This window comes from Halyomorpha halys, unplaced genomic scaffold (genome assembly GCF_000696795.3).
Source record: "Halyomorpha halys isolate HHAL.00 unplaced genomic scaffold, Hhal_1.1 Scaffold124.1, whole genome shotgun sequence".
Lineage (NCBI taxonomy): Eukaryota > Metazoa > Arthropoda > Insecta > Hemiptera > Pentatomidae > Halyomorpha > Halyomorpha halys.
The window spans coordinates 132,362-151,479 of record NW_027111282.1 but is presented as its reverse complement, the minus strand read 5'-3'; the positions used below and the strand labels follow the sequence as shown (position 1 = coordinate 151,479).

Here is a 19,118-nt window from a genome sequence, read left to right as displayed (position 1 = left end):
GGTTAATATTTTAGGAAGTTTAGTCTACAATAAATAATGTTGTATTAGATTTTCTAGAGTTGGTTGTTTAGAGATATATAGAACTATGAATTTTTTTTTTTTATAACGTTTTTGCAGCCGCTATTTCCTCCTAACTATACTTGGCAGAATCATCAATTTATTTAATCAACTAAAAATCATCATCTTGTTAATTTATTTTGCCAATATCATGTAAACTATAACTGCTACGAAGATAAACATTATAAACTACTTTATAGCTCATTAATCTAGCTTTAACTTGAGTGCTAATAGACATTTCTACATAACAGGGTTCCTGAGATAAAGATTTCTCACAATAAATTCAACAACTACTGATTTTTCAAATATCTTTTGAACGTAAACAAATCTATTAAGGTTAATATTTTAGGAAGTTTAGTCTACAATAAATAATGTTGTATTAGATTTTCTAGTGTTGGTTGTTTAGAGATATATAGATCTATGAAATTTTTTTTTTATAATGTTTTTGCAGCCGCTAATTCCTCCTAACTATTCTTGGCAGAATCATCAATTTATTTAATCAACTAAAAATCATCATCTTGTTAATTTATTTTGGCAAGTATTATGTAAACTACAACTCCTACGAAGATTAACATTATAAACTACTTTATAGCTCATTAAACTAGCTTTAACTTGAGTGCTAACAGACATCTCTATGTCACGTGGTTCCTGAGATAAAGATTTCTCACAATAAATTCAACAACTACAGATTTTTCAAATATCTTTTGAACGTAAACAAATATATTACTATATCATTACTGATTTTTTAGTATATATTTCATGAAATATTGCTTTTTAAAAAACTGTATTTCGAAAAATATTGACTGTCAACGGTTCTTTTAGGGCTTATATTTTAGGAAATTTACTCTTCTTTAAATGATGTTTATTTTCTAGCGTTTTAGGGAGAATAAAAGATATGGAGCTCCGAATGCAAAAATTTTTTTTTTAACGAAAAAGCCTATATTTTTTACTCCCTTACTATATTTGGGAGACACGTCGATTTTGACCAGTAATTAAACGTAGGTTTAAATAAATTATTTTAAAAAATTGGGTTAAATGACTGAATTTTTTCACCGGGCTCTTATACTATTTAAACAAAAACAGGGGACAACGACTAGATATCACTAAAAATATACACCCACAAACTTACAAAAACGTATATTATTAGTATATTTATAATCTTAACACTTCACTTTAAATATATTATTATATTAAACATAGACAAAATTTCTGAATTTTATATATAAAATTTGTGTATTGTACATATTTAATATTCAATGAAGTGTATCAATTGTGCATTTCTATATTATTTTTAATTTATGTTTATTTAAATTATTGTTTTTTTATAAATTTTTCTTTTATATGGTTTTAAAGAATTTTTCTACTTTTTTAAAAACTATTAATTAAATTAAATAAAAAGAAAAAGGTGATTCAAATCAATGTATTATCCAAAAAGTATTTGCAGCTTATAAGGTACTGTTAATGTGAAATAAATCAATTATAGCTTTATGGCAAACTAAATGTAATAATTAATAAAAAAAAAAATATTTAAAAAATACTATACTATTTTATATGACAAATAAAATAGAGAAGACTGTCAGTTTCCTTTTAAATTTCTTCAAAAAACAGCCCTTTTCTGTTAGGGATGGGATATAGATATAGAAATATCGATTGTTTGTTTACAAATCGATGTTTTTAACCGATAATATCCATAATATAAGTTGGAGATTATTGGAATATTAATTTTTTTCATTTTTTTTTTTTTAACTATTTATTCAACTAACTTATCTAATTATATTTTAGTTAATGTTGGGTGGGTATTTAATATTTCTGTTATGTTTATGTTTTGGTTGTCATGGCATTGCTTTGGTTATGTTGTTATGAATTTTTTATATGTTTCGATTAGGTATGATATGAAATAGGTCCTCTTATGATTTTCTATATTATTGTTCTATAATTACTATTTCTTTAATTTGTATAATTCTCAATATTTCAGTGCCGATATATCATTATTAATATTGTTATGCAGCAAAATATCGATATCGATATTTATAGGTATAGATATTTTCTACTGATATCCCCTCCCTATTTCCAGATCCCCTTCTCTACCGATACTCTCAAGTTAAAATTTTTTTGTACAATTACATTTTTTTTTTAAATTCATCTTGGTGATTCAAATCTATTTTTCTTGTCAATGGTTTTATAATTGTTTAAACTAATGTTCTATATAAATGTATCCACGAGGAGCAGGGTTCAAAAAAAAAAAATTGAAGATTATATAGAAAAAAATTAGAACCATTATTTTATTTTGACAGCTAATAAATTAAATCGGAATGAGTATAGATGTAATAGTAAAATTGCATTAGAGATAAAGGAAAACCAGTAGTAATAAAGGATGTAATAATTTCCTAAACAACACCGAAAAATAATATATCATATTTGCAGAATGGTATAAAAATAGGCCTCAAGGACCTTTTCCAAAAGATGCTTCTATAAATAGGTCGTTTAGTGTTGAATATTATTTGACTAGAACTAAAACAGGTCTCTTCGTATCGATGATGTACTAAGTATCGATCCTCCTTTCGAACCTGAAGATATGAGTTTGATTCCGCCGAAATGAATGGAAAATTAAGAAAAATGTTTAAAAGATGTAGAAGGGGGCTTATCCGGGATAAAGTAGTTTTTAAGGGTCAGAAAACCATTATTAAGGCGGTGGGGAATTACGTGTGGCTGGTCACAATACAACACATGTCACAACGGGACCAATCCGGTTGGACTTGTTTCTTTGAAATTAACAGTTTATCTATGTTTATGCACACACACACATACAAATTCATATAAACATACAGATCTGTAAATAATATCTCAAAAATAATATTAAAAAAATTTACGTACTTCAACTCTACTATCAAATCATACAAATAGAGACTCAAATAATTTAGGGCTTCTAAATAAATGTATTCTATTGTAAAATGCACAATATCGAAATATTAATTATTTAATGACGAAACTAACGGAAGTTATGATATTTTTTAAAATGTTTATTCACAGGTATACTTATTTTTTTTTTATTTTCCTGTTATGTAAATAATTAATTTCTATAATATTTTATTGAAACAATCTTCCACACTCAAGGTCAATAAATTTTCAATCATACCATTTATAAATAAGAAATAAATAAATAATAAAATGAATAACAAAAAATAAATAAATGAAGTAAAAAATAAACAAAATAAAATTAAAAGAAATTAAGAAAATTAAAATAAACCAATCAATAAAAAAAAATCATCTGGAACAATCATACTCAAATACGTGTTTATTAAAAATGTATCTATTATTTATTCTTACTGAATGTTCAAAATATATTTTTTTACAATATATTCATTCTTTGTAGGTTTTTTTTCTTTTATATTTTTTTATTTTATCATGTAAGTTTCTACATTAGTATGATGCAGTACCAAAATTAAAGACGAACAATATACATCTCCTAATTAAATAATGCAATTTTTCATAATTTAACCGCGTAAAAATAAACCTCTCTTATACTAGGGGTATTCATGATCTTTAGTTTAACATGTTAAAGCGTGTTAAATAGAAAAAGTTATATTAAATAGAGAAATATTTCCTTATTTTACCAAGTTAAAACGATATAACATATAACATGGTTGAGAGCGTGTTGCTGTTAAATCTGTTAAATGGAGAATGACGTCATGCAACAGACCAGCTGAGCTCTACATCATCGTGTTACGAGTATGTTATTTTGTATTTTGATTGGACTTTTTTGAACAAGAAATTAGTAGCCAATTCTTCACTTTTCACTTACTTTAGGCATGTAATAAATTACTGTAATCAAAACTTAGAATTAAACAATAAGAAGATGTTTTGGAAGGAAAGGTTACCAAACAAGTTATTAAAAAAATCCGCTTGGATCTCTCTTGCATTTAACATTTAACATGACATTAATTAGAGCTGCTCATAATCCTATACTTATAATATTTAACATGGTAAAACATTTTACATTTAACACAATATCATGAATACCCCTATTGTATTTAAATGATTAACTGATTTTTCTGAATATGAAGGAGATGGTCGGAGGTGCGGTAAAAAAATAGTTAAAAGCCATTTATTTTCCGGTGTTTCTCCCCACTTTTCAGGGCTAAAAAAATATATAAAACAACTAAAAATATGTTAACAATGTAAGATAATAAGATACAAAGAAGTAAAATGAGATGCGGTTAAAAATTATGTAAATATAAGTGAAAAATTAAAAAGTTCATGTTATTTCTTTTTTATATTTATTATACTTATTATTGTATATATTTTTATATAATTTTTCACTTATGTTTACATAATTACATCTCATTTCACTTTTTTGTATTTTATTACCTTACATTATTAATATATTTTTTTAGTTACTTGGCATCTTTGTAACCCTGGTGAAACCCTGTAAAGTGGGGCGAAACGTCAGCAAAAAAAATTGTTTAGATGTTTTGTTTCGTTTGTCCGCACCCCAGACCATCTTCATAAACCTCTCTTAGGCTGGTTGCGTTGGGTTATCCATTTTCTGAAAAAAAATCAATTTGCATGGAATATCAAGTTTATTTTTAGCAAGAAATCGAAGAATAAATTGTTTTAGACTACACTACTTATTATCACTGATTTTACAGAGATGTAAAGTTTCTTTTTTACTTCAAAATTAAATTTGTTCTGACGTAGCTGCTAATATATAATTGTAAGCTTATGAACAAATTATACAATTGTATTAGAATGAATTATTATATATAATTTTTTATTTATTATATATATATATACAGCCTGGTGCCTGTTTCATAATGAAAGCCAATAGTATTAGTTCATAAATACACAAACTATAGAATACAAGCACTACTATATTTTGCATCATGATAGGGACGATTGACAGTGATATTACATGAGTTTAAAAGTAAAAAATTATCTAGTAGAATTGTATAAGTCAATGAAATTGTACCAAATACAAACTACAAGATCAATAGTATTTGTTTGTACTTTCTTATGAAACAGGGCCCAGGTGGGCCTTACATGGTCGATATAACCGTTGCATTATATAATTTTTTTTAACAGTTGATTATGGGGGGGGGGGTATAGTCTCGTTCAAAAGACACTCCTAACTATATACAATGTTATAATTAAAAAGATAAAATAAATAGATAAGAATGATGCTTCTTAATAAAAGAGAAAAATAAAATAAATAACGACATTTGTAGACTTAACAAAACAAATAATTTCCCTCTAATGGTAAAAAGAAACAAGTTAATTTGAAAAAAAGACGAAAGAAGAAAAAAATAAATATATAAATAATAATAATAAGTAAAATAGGGGTAGTGTGAATACTCAATTAATAAATATAGAATTTATAACAGAATGTTCTGCAGCAGCCTGGGCTTCAGTCTTCGGGTTGAGGTTGGGTTTCCCAAGTTGTAGGTCACTGCTCCTTTAACTGTCGGCAACTGGGTTTGCAACTTCATGAACCATTTTTTGATGCAATCCTCTATTGACTCCATTTGTAATTCCCGATGCAATTGGCTATTTCTTATGAACCAAAGAGCATTTACTGTGATTCTTAGGACTTTTCAAAATAAAAATTATAATTTTTTTCCTTTTCGTAAAGGATGCCGCTCCCCAGACTTCACAGCCGTACATCAGCAGTGCCCTGAGAATGGTTTTAAATATAAAAACAGTAGTTTCCGGTTTTAGTTTGGGAATTATTATAGGGACTAACTTATCTCGGGTATTTGCTGATCAAAATATCAAAGTAGACCAGAAAAACTGCAGGTTGTAAATGATTAAACACAACAATTCTAGCAAATTGCATATTGTTGCGGTTTAATTCAGAGGAAGAAAGACTTTGTAACATAAGCGGATTGCAATTTGCCAATTCGAGGCCATAGAAGAGATATCCGGTGTATTAGCCTTTGTGCTAGGGGGGGCATTGTCACAATTTTCTCAGCATTATATTTTACTTTTTACATAAGCACAATATTGTACTATATTGAATAATTTATAATATTATAATAAAATATTTATATTTTATTACATTAAGTTTTTCTGATTTATTGGCTGTACATTGTAATCGTTGTTTTAATTCATGATGTTTTTTACATCTTCACCGAGTAGTTGGTAATGAAGTTCTTGTCTATATTTCTGCATGTCCCTTATAATACACGTGGTTTCATCAAAGTAACAATTAAATCCAGCACTGAGGGACAATCCCGCAAGTAATCGTTGAAAAAATGAATTACAAAATTATTACGGTGATATAGTAATAAAAGATGAATTCAAAATAAATTAAAATAATTGCTATGGTATAAAAACATTAAATTCTACATCTTGAGGGAAAGAGCGTAGTGGAGCGCTATCTTTCAGTCGGTGTCGGAATCAGTAGTTAAGCGACTGTCTCCTTCATTTATCTAAGTTTTCTATATTATTTTTTAAACAAAAATCAAAAGTTTTGTTTAATAATAAGAAAACAATTATTATGGAGTTAAGTTATATGAATAACTCAATTTTTTTATGCTTTACAATAAGTTACAAGCTAAATAATATTTAAAAATATTTTCAGCCAATTTAAAACATAAAATTTCATCCAAAACAAAAAAAAAAAGTGAATATTTTTATGTTATTATCATGACATAAAATCATTAGTTTATATCATTTTAGTGTTGTAAATTATTTAAAATCAGTAGATATAGGAGTCTATTGTTTGTTTAAAATTCTGGCTTATTTCATGGTTTGATAACCAGAAGATACAAAATATATGAATGCAATGCTGCTAAAAAATGTACAAACATTTCATAGATTTGTAACATTGTTTTGGTACAAACTCGTAAATAAACTTATAAATAAAAAAATTGATGGTAAAATATTTAGTAAAACTATGATTTTTGCTTAATTAAATATATCATCGGTTATTATAAATAATAAATATGAAATGAAACATATATTCTGGGATTGTTGGGGGGGAATTGGGGCTTTGTTCCCTAAGAATAACAATGTGGACAATTTGAGCATAATTATGTTAAACAAAATAATAAATGGATAAAACAATAATAATTATATAATTAAAATAAATACATGTAGTTAAAAAAGAAGATATATTTGTAATTATGAAAGCTTGCATGGATAATCGTTATTTACGAGTATACGGAAGATTGATAATGGGGAAGATGTGATTTTTACATAGAAGTATGCTTTACGGATGGATATGGTTAAGGAGTCCCAAAATGAGGCAACTCGAACGACAAAGGATTTTTCACAAGAAGGAATTCTATGGAATAGCATGTACAAATCGGTAAGTTGAGTTCTTATATTTAACAGGTGGCTGGATGGATAAACTTATAGGGAATATTTTATATATAACCGCGAGTAATATAAGAACGTCTGTGGATACGAAGACAAATCTTATGACGCGGTTTTTAATATTTTCAGTCTCATCTCTTCTTTTCCATATCTTCCTCCATACATTCTGTAGTCCAAGTAGATAACAATGAGAGAGGGTACGTCGGGGAAATGAATCACGGAATCTTAGGATCTAAGGATTTTCGGTTTATTTGGCAAATATATCCAATTCATGTTAATTACTGATAGAAGAAAATTCATAGGTTTTATATTGTATTGTGAAACTGTATGGACATGTTGTTGAGATATATTGATGAATAGTAAGGAATGTTTTTGAATAAAAAAAAATGGCTTTGGTTCATGATGGAATCAGGCTCAACTTATTCTCCGAAGCCCAGCGGTTTTGCTGTAAACGTCTTTCTGTAGCTTGTTGGATGCCTCAATCATGTTCGAAGGAAGAAAGGATATACATTCGTAGGTCGCTGGGATAATATTTATATTTCAATCAAAATAAACTGATGGAAGGACGACTTTAAGGATCAACGACATTTGCAGCCACTTTAAAACACACAATTGTATCAGAACCAGAAACAAGCGAAAACTGAATGAGAGCGTGGACCTGGAACAGAATAAATTTATAAGTAATACACAATAGGGAAATTAATAAAGTTTTATGCTCAAATATCCAAACATGCAAAAAAAAAAGTGGTACGCTGCGCGGATCACATAACTTTCACTTGCAACCATACTTCGAGTAGAAATTCATTCCCGATCAATTGAAAGTTATTATATGATCGCAATACTTCCCCATGCTATCTATGTATTTAGATCTTTATTGTATTCTAGGAAGCTGTTAATTCTTTATGTATAAAGATGGTGAGGTAAAAAAAACTTCCATTAGAATATTATTTAATACTCTTACAAGTCTTATTATTACCTTATTAATGTCTTATGTAGCATTTTAATAAGTAACTGCAGATGACAAAATTTCTGGAATGAAATGGATAAAATTGACCATAAGGAATTATAAAACCAAAAGATAACGAAAACACCCCAAAACGTTGTGAATTTTTTTTTTTTAATAAAATAATTTTTTTCTAATTTTAGTTTCAAAACAATTTATATTTATTTTAAGTCCGACGTTTCGGCCATCCTCAAGGACAATCTTAATACAATTTTACAGCCTCATCAATTTTATTGTTTTGAGACTAAAATTGAATGAGATATATTTGATTAAAACAATAATAACCAGTCTCAAGAAAGTTTAAAGATATAAAAAAGATATATATATGTATTTTTTTTTCTTCGGCGCTACTGATCATGTAGATCTTTGGGCGCCTTTACCAGCCTTCTCTACGTTTGTCTGCTTAGGCCACTGCTTTTTAGCTCTTTTACATCTTTGTTGAATCAGTTTATCCATCTGGTTTTTGGGATCCATGTGCTCTCTTGCCAACTATAGTTATTAACTATAGCATTAAATGTTATGTAAAGTCGTCCCGATGGGTTGCTTCCACACGTCTCTCCCATCTTAACCTCCTTGCCTTCATAACACGAGACAATGACTGACCAGTCTCTGCAAGCAATTCACTGTTAGTTCTTGTTCTCCGTACGTTAAGAATCTGATCTCAGATCGTTCTAGTTATTAATTCTACAGTGGACTTTTCTCATTCTGCTTTCTAGGGTAACGTTAGTATAGGTCTTGCAGCAGTATATCAGAGCTTGTATCATGGCATTTACACACTTTGCTTCTGATTTTTTGAGATTTCAGTTTTTTGGTATTCGGAACTGTCTACTTTCGGAAACGATTTGCCATACAAACAAGCTGTGTCGTAAATGTTGATTTCTTACTTAATAATCACATACTTTGTTTTATCTTCATTTACTTGCAAGCCGCTTTCCTCTGCCTCTCTTATTAGTCTTCTCATATCATCGTGGTTACTTTCTAGGATCGCAGTGTTGTAAAATTAAATATTGAGTACTAAATAGTATTCTAAAGGAAGTTTTTTCACCTTATCTAAATATATATATATATATAGTTAATATAAAGGAAAAATAACTATTGCCGTAACAACTATTGAAACTCAAATACATTTACTTATAAATTAAATTTATTTATGCGCTTTTCGTCACTACCATCCACTTGGTATTTTTGAAATTAATTTTTCTAAATTATTTGGCTTTTCAATAGCATACATCTATATTACCATTTTTATTTCCGGGCATTTATTTATTTACACACATTACCTATTTATTATTACTAGTAACAATGAGAAATGATTAATTATTTGAAGGAAAAAAAATAGAGTTATTATACAGGAAATTATTTTGTCTCCTTTATTTGTTTATTAAACGAAATCAAAACAAACACTTTGTAGTCAACGAATATGATATTTCCTTTATAATTTAGATCTCCAATGAAACCGCATAGGAATTCGAGACTGCTGATTACATGACACTTGTCAGCGGTTGAGTGTTTACATTACTTTCATACTTCCTATAAGTGAAATTTCTAAAGTAGACGATCAAGAGGAACACCTGCTTGTGTTCTTATCAATGTGTCACCTGCAGCTTAATGAAGATTATAAATTTAAAAGATTAGGATTACAAAACAGGCAACAATTCTTCAAGGCTTTCTCTTCAACTTATTTAAGGAACAATGCGAAGTTTGAAGTAAATTATCGACACTAATTGAAAATTTTTAGAAATCGAGTTTTGTCGTTTTTAATTTATTTTTACTTAGACACTGCTGACCACACCCCCCGACTATGTTCTCCTCTTTTATATCTACGGTCAATTATCTTCACCTCGTTATTTTTAATGAGGTATTTGAGAAATTAAAAAAATATATTTATATTTAAATATAAATTAAAAAATATATTTATATTTTAAACTTTAATTACCACAACCATGAAACTGAGACTACTGTCGTTGAACATTCAAACCTAACTCACTACTCTATAGGCAGTAGCAATACTTTAATTATAAGCAAATATGAATTAGCAGAGATATTCTCTTTTTTTTTCGGTTGACTCCCATTGGAGTCCTATATTTCCTAATCTTGGTTGGAGGTCAAAGTTCTTTATTTTGTAAGACCGCCACACAATGAAAAAAGTCTACGTCCCAGGCCGGATTCGAACCGGCACCACCAATAGACATCTAATTGGTAAGACTGTGTCTTAACCACTGAGCTACGGGCGGCCCAGATATTCTCTTCTATATAACAGTTAAAAACCTGGGACTTATTGCACTGATAGATATAGAGCCTCCTCAACATTCCAGATTTTGTTTAAAATTGATAAATGTCATAAAAATAGTAAGAGATTCTGGTAGACCTCTATTTAAAACCCAGAAACCATAGTGTTATGCATGTAGAAAAAAAATTAAAACCAAGACCAAATGTTGCTACTTTTAGAGGTAAAAATTTATTTTTATTTAACTGATAGCATCTGGGCAGCCACTATTCCTGTTGATTGCATTCTACACGACAAACTTTCTATACTCTATACCATGTTATTACTATTAACATATTATATGCAATACTATTACACCACAATAGTACTTACAATTACAATAAATGCCATGAACTACTTTATAGTACATTACACTATAATTTGAGTGCTAGCAGACATTTGTACGACTAATAGTTACTGAGATATAATTTTTTCTTAACCAAAAATTTTGTCTAAAGAACTAGAAATCAACATTTTGTGAATTTATTTTGGCAAATGTCATGAAAACTACAAAGATAAACGTCCAAAACTAATTTATAACAAAGTAAACAAGCTTTGATTTAAGTAACAACATACATATGTACGTCAAATGATTTCCGAGATATATTGGGTTGTTAAATAATTTCGTAGCGTTTATTACTGATGATTTCAATGAAAACTTCAATTATTGTAAACAATTTTAATCAATTATATATATATATATATATATATATTTTGATATATTACAAGTAGCCTTCTTTCAGGTAATTTTTTAATTCCGTTCTCCCAGAAGTTCTCAGATTTTTGCACGATAATCTAGCGAATTAAACTGTTTCCCGTTAAGAGAGTTTTGAAGGGCCTGAAATAAGTGAAAATTTGTTGGGGCAAGGTTTAGTGAATAGTGTTGGTGGCGGATCATATCCCAGCGAAACTCCAATAATTTCTGCCGGGTCTGCAAAGATACTATGTCATGATGGAAAACAATGCCTTTGCGATTACATAAATGATTTGAGACATTGCATAAGATAAGTTAAGCGTTTTTGCGATATCCCGTGTTGTATAGTGATGGTTATCTGTGACCAATGCTTGAATTTGGTCATCAACAGTTGAAGGACGACCCGAGCGCTTTGCGTCTTTCAAGTCAAATTTTCTGGTTCTGAACCGACCAAACCACTTACGGATGGTGTTTTCTCCTAAGGCATCATCGCCATACACACTGCAAATTTTGTTAACCGTCTGTGCTGTGAATTTTCCTTTTCGGAGATAAAAGATCATTAAATGATCAAAACGATTTTTTTTCTCTTCCGTTTTGAACAAGCAAAATACCACTTAAAGATAAGGAATCTCGGTTGAAACGGGTACATAAAAGAACCTTAACTAATCCTTTTTTAGAATATGTAAACATGATTTTATAAACACAGAGAGAATTAAATTGAAATACTTAAAAACGCTACGAACTATTTAACGTAAATAGTAAAAGAACTATAAGAGCTTATATTTTAGCAAATTAACGCTACTTTAAATAATTTTCTATTAGATTGTCTAGTGCTGTAGGTTGTATTAAAGATACGGAGCTCCGAATAAAAAATTATTATTTAATTAGGAGCAACGAGGTTCTGACTTGCATGCTGCGTTAGATAATTCGAGGTGGTTGTACACTCTTCAATGCTTTGCAATGTACGCGCCTCGGAGGACATTAAAAAATGAGAAATCCACCCCAGAATTTATATAAAATAAAAAAAATCGGTTTGTGTAAATCGGACAGATACAATTCTCTTCTGATCATTTCTTGTAATTATATTTTGTTCCTTTGTGCTGATTATTAATTTTGTTGATCTGAAAGAACGCCCATACCAATCATAAACACTACCTACTTCTCTTTATATACTATTAAAATTTGAAAACAATTGTGTGGGACATTGTGTATGGTATGTCATAGATAGTTCACAGAATACTTTGCATTGCCAATCATAATGAGAAGAACCTCGGGTGAAATCTTGGATGGAGCCCCTTCTCTTCATCAGGAGGGGAGAAGGGTTACATACCTTACCTAAAATATCCAAGATTTTGTTTCATCTCCTTTACATTACATGATACTTACTTTACATTCCGGTACTTTTTGAACTATCAAAAATATTTCTAGGAGGAAAAACCAAACCTGGACCTTGGGGCTCGTGGTAAGTACTTTACTTTCTTCTGTTCCAACACACTTATTCAATGCGCCTGGAAATAATGGCTTCCAAATGATATAGTATGGGCAATTTCGGAGCCGGATTAACTCATCTAAAGACCCATAGAAGATGCAGAGCTCAGGACCCCAATCCATATTTCACTTCAATACACTTTATTGCATGATTAAAAATACAGGCACAATGAAGTAACTAATAAAGTTACATTTATGATAATGACATTAATATAAAAATCAGTCAGAAAATGGTATTGAAAAATAATTTAACCAGAAATCATGTTTTCAAAACATCGATTTTCTTATAACTAAGATATCGCATGAGTTTTTTTTTTATCTGAATGCCTTTACAACGTAGTTTCGTTCATTTTCTCAAAGAAATCCAACCACTATCTCCCTCCTCGTCCTTCACTGCCAGATAATTTTTAAAAGAAATATAGAAAGTAAAATAAAAATCCGAAAAATTGAAATTACTTTTCTAATCAAGTAAGTTAAAGTAGTAAGATACTTAGTAATAAACTTTAGTTCATTCGGCAATGAGCAATAGATACCGATGAGTCTCATGTTACAAACTATTGATGAACGATCTAATTTTGCTGCATTTACTAGACAATGCACATTCTCCAAACCAGCAGGTGTTGAACGAACCGATGTTAAACTCTGTATTGATCTGTTTCACTCTTGCATAATGAACCAATCAATAATCAAACCTTGTTTCACATCCTTTGGAATATTTCGCATTTATTATTTTTGTAAGGCTATTGTGTTGTTTTCTGTTTTTTTTTATATTGGGAGTGTGTTATTTATTGAAAAATTCAGTAAATTCTAGATCCTATTAATACAAATTATGGTTCAAAGATCGTAAGGATTAATTTTTTTCATGATGGTTTTGATTATTAAATACGTTATTCCGTTAGATAAATTTGAATCTAATACACAATAGCCACAATCTGCTTTTTGTTTTTTTTATCTTTTATAAAAATCTAATACATCTATTCAAACGTTAATACTTGAACCTAATAAAGTGAACCAACTTTTTTTTTAAACCCCCAAGGACATAAATTCAATATTTAATCCATGAAATTCTACTTAATATTTTTGAAAAATATTAAATTTTCATTATTAAATTTCGTTTTGGCTGTTACAATCATCCAACAAAGCAATAATGACTACAAATTGGAGGCTAGCGTATAGGAAATTCATCGTAAATTCTGAAAATCGTGATAAAGGTTAAATATTCATGTATTAAGGTTAAATGTTCAGTTACAGTAGAGAAATTTATGGATAAAAAATTAGTTTTCAGCGAAAACTTTTTAAAAAATCATATCTTGACAATGGATTGAGTAGTACTCATAAACTATCTCCTCCTTTCTCTCCCAAAATTACTGACATTTACTCCTGGAACATCCTGTATAATAAAATATTTTATGTAACATAATAAATGGTATTATATAGCGCGTTACATTGTTAATTTAAAGTTTTAAAGATGGCCACATTTTAATGTTAAGACCGACGAACAAACATTAAATATAGTCACCTTAGGAAAGCTGTCAAGAATGGGCATCTCCAGTCGATATGTTACCACTTCTCCAGCATCCAAAGGACATTCTCCGTTCATCAATGCAGAGCAGACGTCATCATTAGGTAGTGGATAGACTGTTTCTACGCCAAGAGCAAACGCTTTGGATGCAGCTTTCAACTCTGCCAGATCTTTTGCTAGAATCGGAATATTTCCTATCAGAATATGTTTTATATAGAAATATTTAAAAAAAAAAGGAGGATTTCAAGTAGGTCTACTTAAAGTCTCTTAATCATCCCTTGGATCATTATTATCATTCAGCAGATTTGTTCAATATTCAATAAAATCATTAAAGTTATTAGTTCATGATAAGGTATATATAATGTATGCTATATAAACTAGTATTTTCAACTGCTTTTTTATAAACAGATAATCACAATCATCTGTTTAATCAATTAATCAAGTTGAGTCAGACACTACACCAGTTTGTTCCCCAAGACCACAAAATTTTTCTAGTATTTCAGTCACATCGGTATTTGAAACAGTAATAAGTTATTGATGGTAGAATATTGTACCAATTGTGTACTTGTGCTAGTAAAGGAGTCTTGGTTCTGTCAAAGTGGAGCAATATTATAATAAAATTGCAGAACCGTAATTTTTTTTTTTTATAGAATCTATTATTTTTTTTTTTATGAATAAATAAAATAGAAAGTGGAAGTAGGTCGGGGATCTGACCTAGGGAAAGTAGAATGATACAAAAGGGATGAAGCAGTGGGTTGCATTCCTAGTTTGTTCCGACACATAACTCTCCTATAATTACATTTTCAATTATTTTCATTTAAAAAGATATAAATAAATAAGAACTCCACCTTTGAGGGATTGATATCTTCATACAATGACCCACGGCCTATACCAAGCCAGGGTCAAGAAGAAGGAACAACTCAATAAACGAAAATGTTTCCACCTGGCTCTGGCTGGTAGTGATGGTCTGTGTCTATGGGTGACTAGATTGAGCTGAGGGGACTCGTACGTGGTGAAGGCAGGTCTTCTAGAGACCACCTGATGGTGGGCAGCAGTTTTCTTTGTGCCTTGGTAAGACTTAAGATGAAGGACATGTGTTGTTTTGGACAGTAGCTCTCTCACATTATGCGTCAAGCCAGGAATTTTTGTTCTGGTTGGCAAGGTCGGAGTATATCCACTGCACTATTCGTCATGGCACTGCAGATCGCTTTCCAATTGTTATTTATACTAATTTCTGAGGCCAGAATTAGTCTTAGTTTGGAATATAATTAAGACCAGTACCGTGCTGAAGATCTTTCTTCATGCAGTGTTAAATGTTCTACCCCCTTTCTGACCTATATTTCTTTGTCAAGGAGATATAGTAGTCTGAAACTACAAGTGATGGTCAGAATCCATATTTGTTCCCCGATAAGTATGGATTTTAAAGAGCTTTGATCGGTTTTTTCATAATATCTGGAAATGGACAATAAACAATGTTTGGTAAACTGGATATCACTAGGTAAGTTTTTATATTTCTTTACCAGAGGAATATGTGCTTCAGACTGTCATAGCTCATGAAGCAGCCTACCCAAGGAATCTTTGTCCCTAAGTGATCTAAGATTAAGACCTAATCATAATAAGTAATCTAAGATACCTAAGACTAAACCCAGCTTCCCATTGCTCCCGACTATGATTTATTTGTCAAAATTCTGACATTAAACACAAAAGCGTTTCATAAAATTCATGTTTCTCAGCATCTTTTGCTTCTTATATGAATCCATGGCTACTTTCAATTGGATAATTCTTGAATATACTCTTAATTCTATTGGTTTAAGTCCAATACGAGACGTCTGAATCTCCCGCTAGTAATTTTCTTTGGGTCAAATTTATGGTTTCTTTCATGGAAGCTTTAATAAATCACATGATTCCTCTATTCCATGCTTTCAAATCCTCTCCTGGTTATCCGCTATATTTATTGAATAATTTGCCAACAGCTCTAGTTACATAGTATAGTTACAGCTTATGGTCTATATAAGGTTACAACATTTCAAAAATCTAAAGTATGGCGTCTGCTGATTGTGGAATTACCTTTATTGCTCACTTGAACCCTCATTTCCGAATGGGCTCCTACGAGGAATCAATGGTCGTCATCTTCATAGTGTATAGTCGAATCAAGCTAGAGTCACGTTTATGGGCAATGATTTAAAAAACAAAAAATGTATAACTAAAATAATGCGAGAATTTTGAAAACTTAACGTAATATAGTTTGTTCCAAATTCAAAATGAAATCAGGCTTGTCAGTAAAAACGTTTAAATATGCAGATACTTACTTCAAGATGGAGAACTTACTACTTACTTGCTTCGAAGTCAATTTCTAACACAGCAGTTGTTGTCCGAACAAGATCGCAGGGTGGTGTAGTACAGTTACTAACTCGGACAGCAATGGGTTGAGGTATCGTTTTATCAGTACCTATGTATAAAATATTTATAAAAATAATTATGATAATTAATAGAACTAATTATTTTAATAATTCTTATTTTAGAACTAACGGTTTTTTTTAAATGTATACTTCTGGAAAGGAAAGGGAAAACAATTTTCATCAATTTTTTTTTAACTTTATAACTAATTGAACTTTTTCATTTATCTTCCGGTAAATTATAAATTGAATTTTTAATTTGTGAAAAACTATTATTTATGAACCTATCACGATGTTCAACTCACAAGTTATATATATTGTTGATTTTTACATATCTCAATTTTTTTTCCATTTCCTTTAACACTTTTTACAATTTATTATAATACACTTTGATTAGATTTGGATTTAAGAAATACATCGTTTGCTCTTTTAGCACTTAGCTATGTAAATGATTTAATTATAGTTTGATTAACACTAAAGATTAATATACATACACGTTCGTGTGGTACTATTTATACTCCTCAAAATAAAATTAATTTTGTCTTCCTTCTAACAAAGCAGTTGACGTTCGAAGAAGTGAAAATATCCACTAAACGCAGGTATTATCCACTTTGAACGTGCAATGTTAAAAAAAAAAAAAATGGATCAAACAATTCTGATACAAAACACTCTTGTACTTTTAGAAAATTAAAAAATTTATTGCTGCTTTTCAGAAAATGCCGGATTAAAAATAAGTTAAAAAGTATAATATTATTATTTTAAATAATTACTCACATTGATCAACTGTCGTAGTAATAACTGAGTGAAAAACTGTAATTAATGACACAAACAATAGTAGAATCATTATGAAGGATATTAATAATTGAAGACTGTTATAAAATATAGGTAAGAGATAGCTTTAAATAGAGGATCCTTAAATTCCAGATAAGAGCTAAGTGGACCCCTCCCATTTCGTTAATGAAACTGATTGATACATTACGGCGAAAATATAATTTTAAAAAATATTATCTTCAAAGAATTTGAAGACCCAAAAATTAGGAATTAAAATTTGTGTTAATACTTCATACGAGGTTGCTACACTCTAAAATTCTTGTAAACGTTATTTAGAGATATCAGTTTTCGAAAAATGTTTGGGAGATTAGCGAGACCTAAACGGCGATCCTTTATATTTGAATTTATATTACTCATCATATATTCTACTGCTATTAATTAAATCATTATTAATACTTTAATGAATCACAGTTAATAATTAAATCACATTATAAATGACGGTATATTATATTGATCAATATCAACATCCTACTCCTCATTTTTTAAATATTTATTCCAAATTAGTTTAAGGTCCATTTTTCAACTTTTTTTTTTTTTGTCCATTAGTTGAAAGGTATATAGGTAAACCGTACCTCAGTACTTTAGAAATCCCCTTATTTCCATTAATTTGCTTAAAATTTCTCATTACTGCACGTCTACATTTTGTTAATCTCCAGAAGGGAGTTTCATGAATCAAATATACGAGAAACACTACTTAATCTCGGCGAAACTGTTTTTTATTTTCAACCTACCTACTGTCACTACTCAGCTTTCAAGCTAAAAGGGTAATTTTCAGGTGAGTATGTTTATAATTCTCATTGCCGCACAGCAGTCATTCTTTTTAAATGCTATTTATTTATTTTTTAGAATATAACGGTTCCTACTTCCTACCAAAAATCATTTAAGGTGTGCAATTAGTTTGGGACATCTTCCTGTCTAGGGCAAGCAGAATCTTAAACTTCAAATTCGCATAATATAGGATACAGATCGTTCTCGTTGCTACTGATGTGACATTGTCAGTTACTTAACCACTAACCTTAGATGGAATGCGGAGTATCCCCGAAAGGCAAACGGATGTGACCAGTATCTATCCAGATCTTTATGTATTAAAATAGCACAAAGATTGAAATTTATGTATCAATAGTTTTTAATTGAGATTTATTGGAAATTATAAATATCATGAAATGGTATGCGATTTCCAAAATGTTTTTTACTGGGCTTTGATTACTTGTTTTTCATATGACAGATAATGATCAATCATTATAGGTTGAATCAGGATAATCACAGGCCTGCAATCATTTTCTGTGAGGGAGTGAAGGAAAAATGTTATGTATTGTTTATTTTATTTCTTTTTACGGACTAAATTAAATAATGAAGCATATTTTTTTATTTTATTGAAATCCTCATGTAATAACTGACTAAATCAGTTAGTGATTTGAAACATTCAATTGTAGATCGAATACGTTTTTTTAAAGTGCCTTACCAAGCTAGAAAATTGGACATGGTTAGGGTGTGAAAAGCGATTTTTTAAAAAAAAATTTATTTATTTTATTTTTAGGTAAAAT

At 29.7% G+C, this 19,118-nt stretch overlaps 1 protein-coding gene across 1 annotated transcript; it reads right to left on the bottom strand.

Annotated features, from left to right (window-relative positions):
• Positions 1–7,599: 7,599 nt before the first annotated feature.
• On the bottom strand, positions 7,600–17,668 carry LOC106678118 (NPC intracellular cholesterol transporter 2 homolog a). Its single transcript, XM_014416442.2, has 4 exons — positions 17,518–17,668; positions 16,683–16,796; positions 14,345–14,523; positions 7,600–8,032 (listed from the first exon to the last, which is right to left on the bottom strand). Exons 1-4 carry the CDS (start codon positions 17,585–17,587, stop codon positions 7,946–7,948), a joined length of 450 nt encoding a protein of 149 aa, XP_014271928.1. The 5' UTR covers positions 17,588–17,668; the 3' UTR covers positions 7,600–7,945.
• Positions 17,669–19,118: the final 1,450 nt, after the last annotated feature.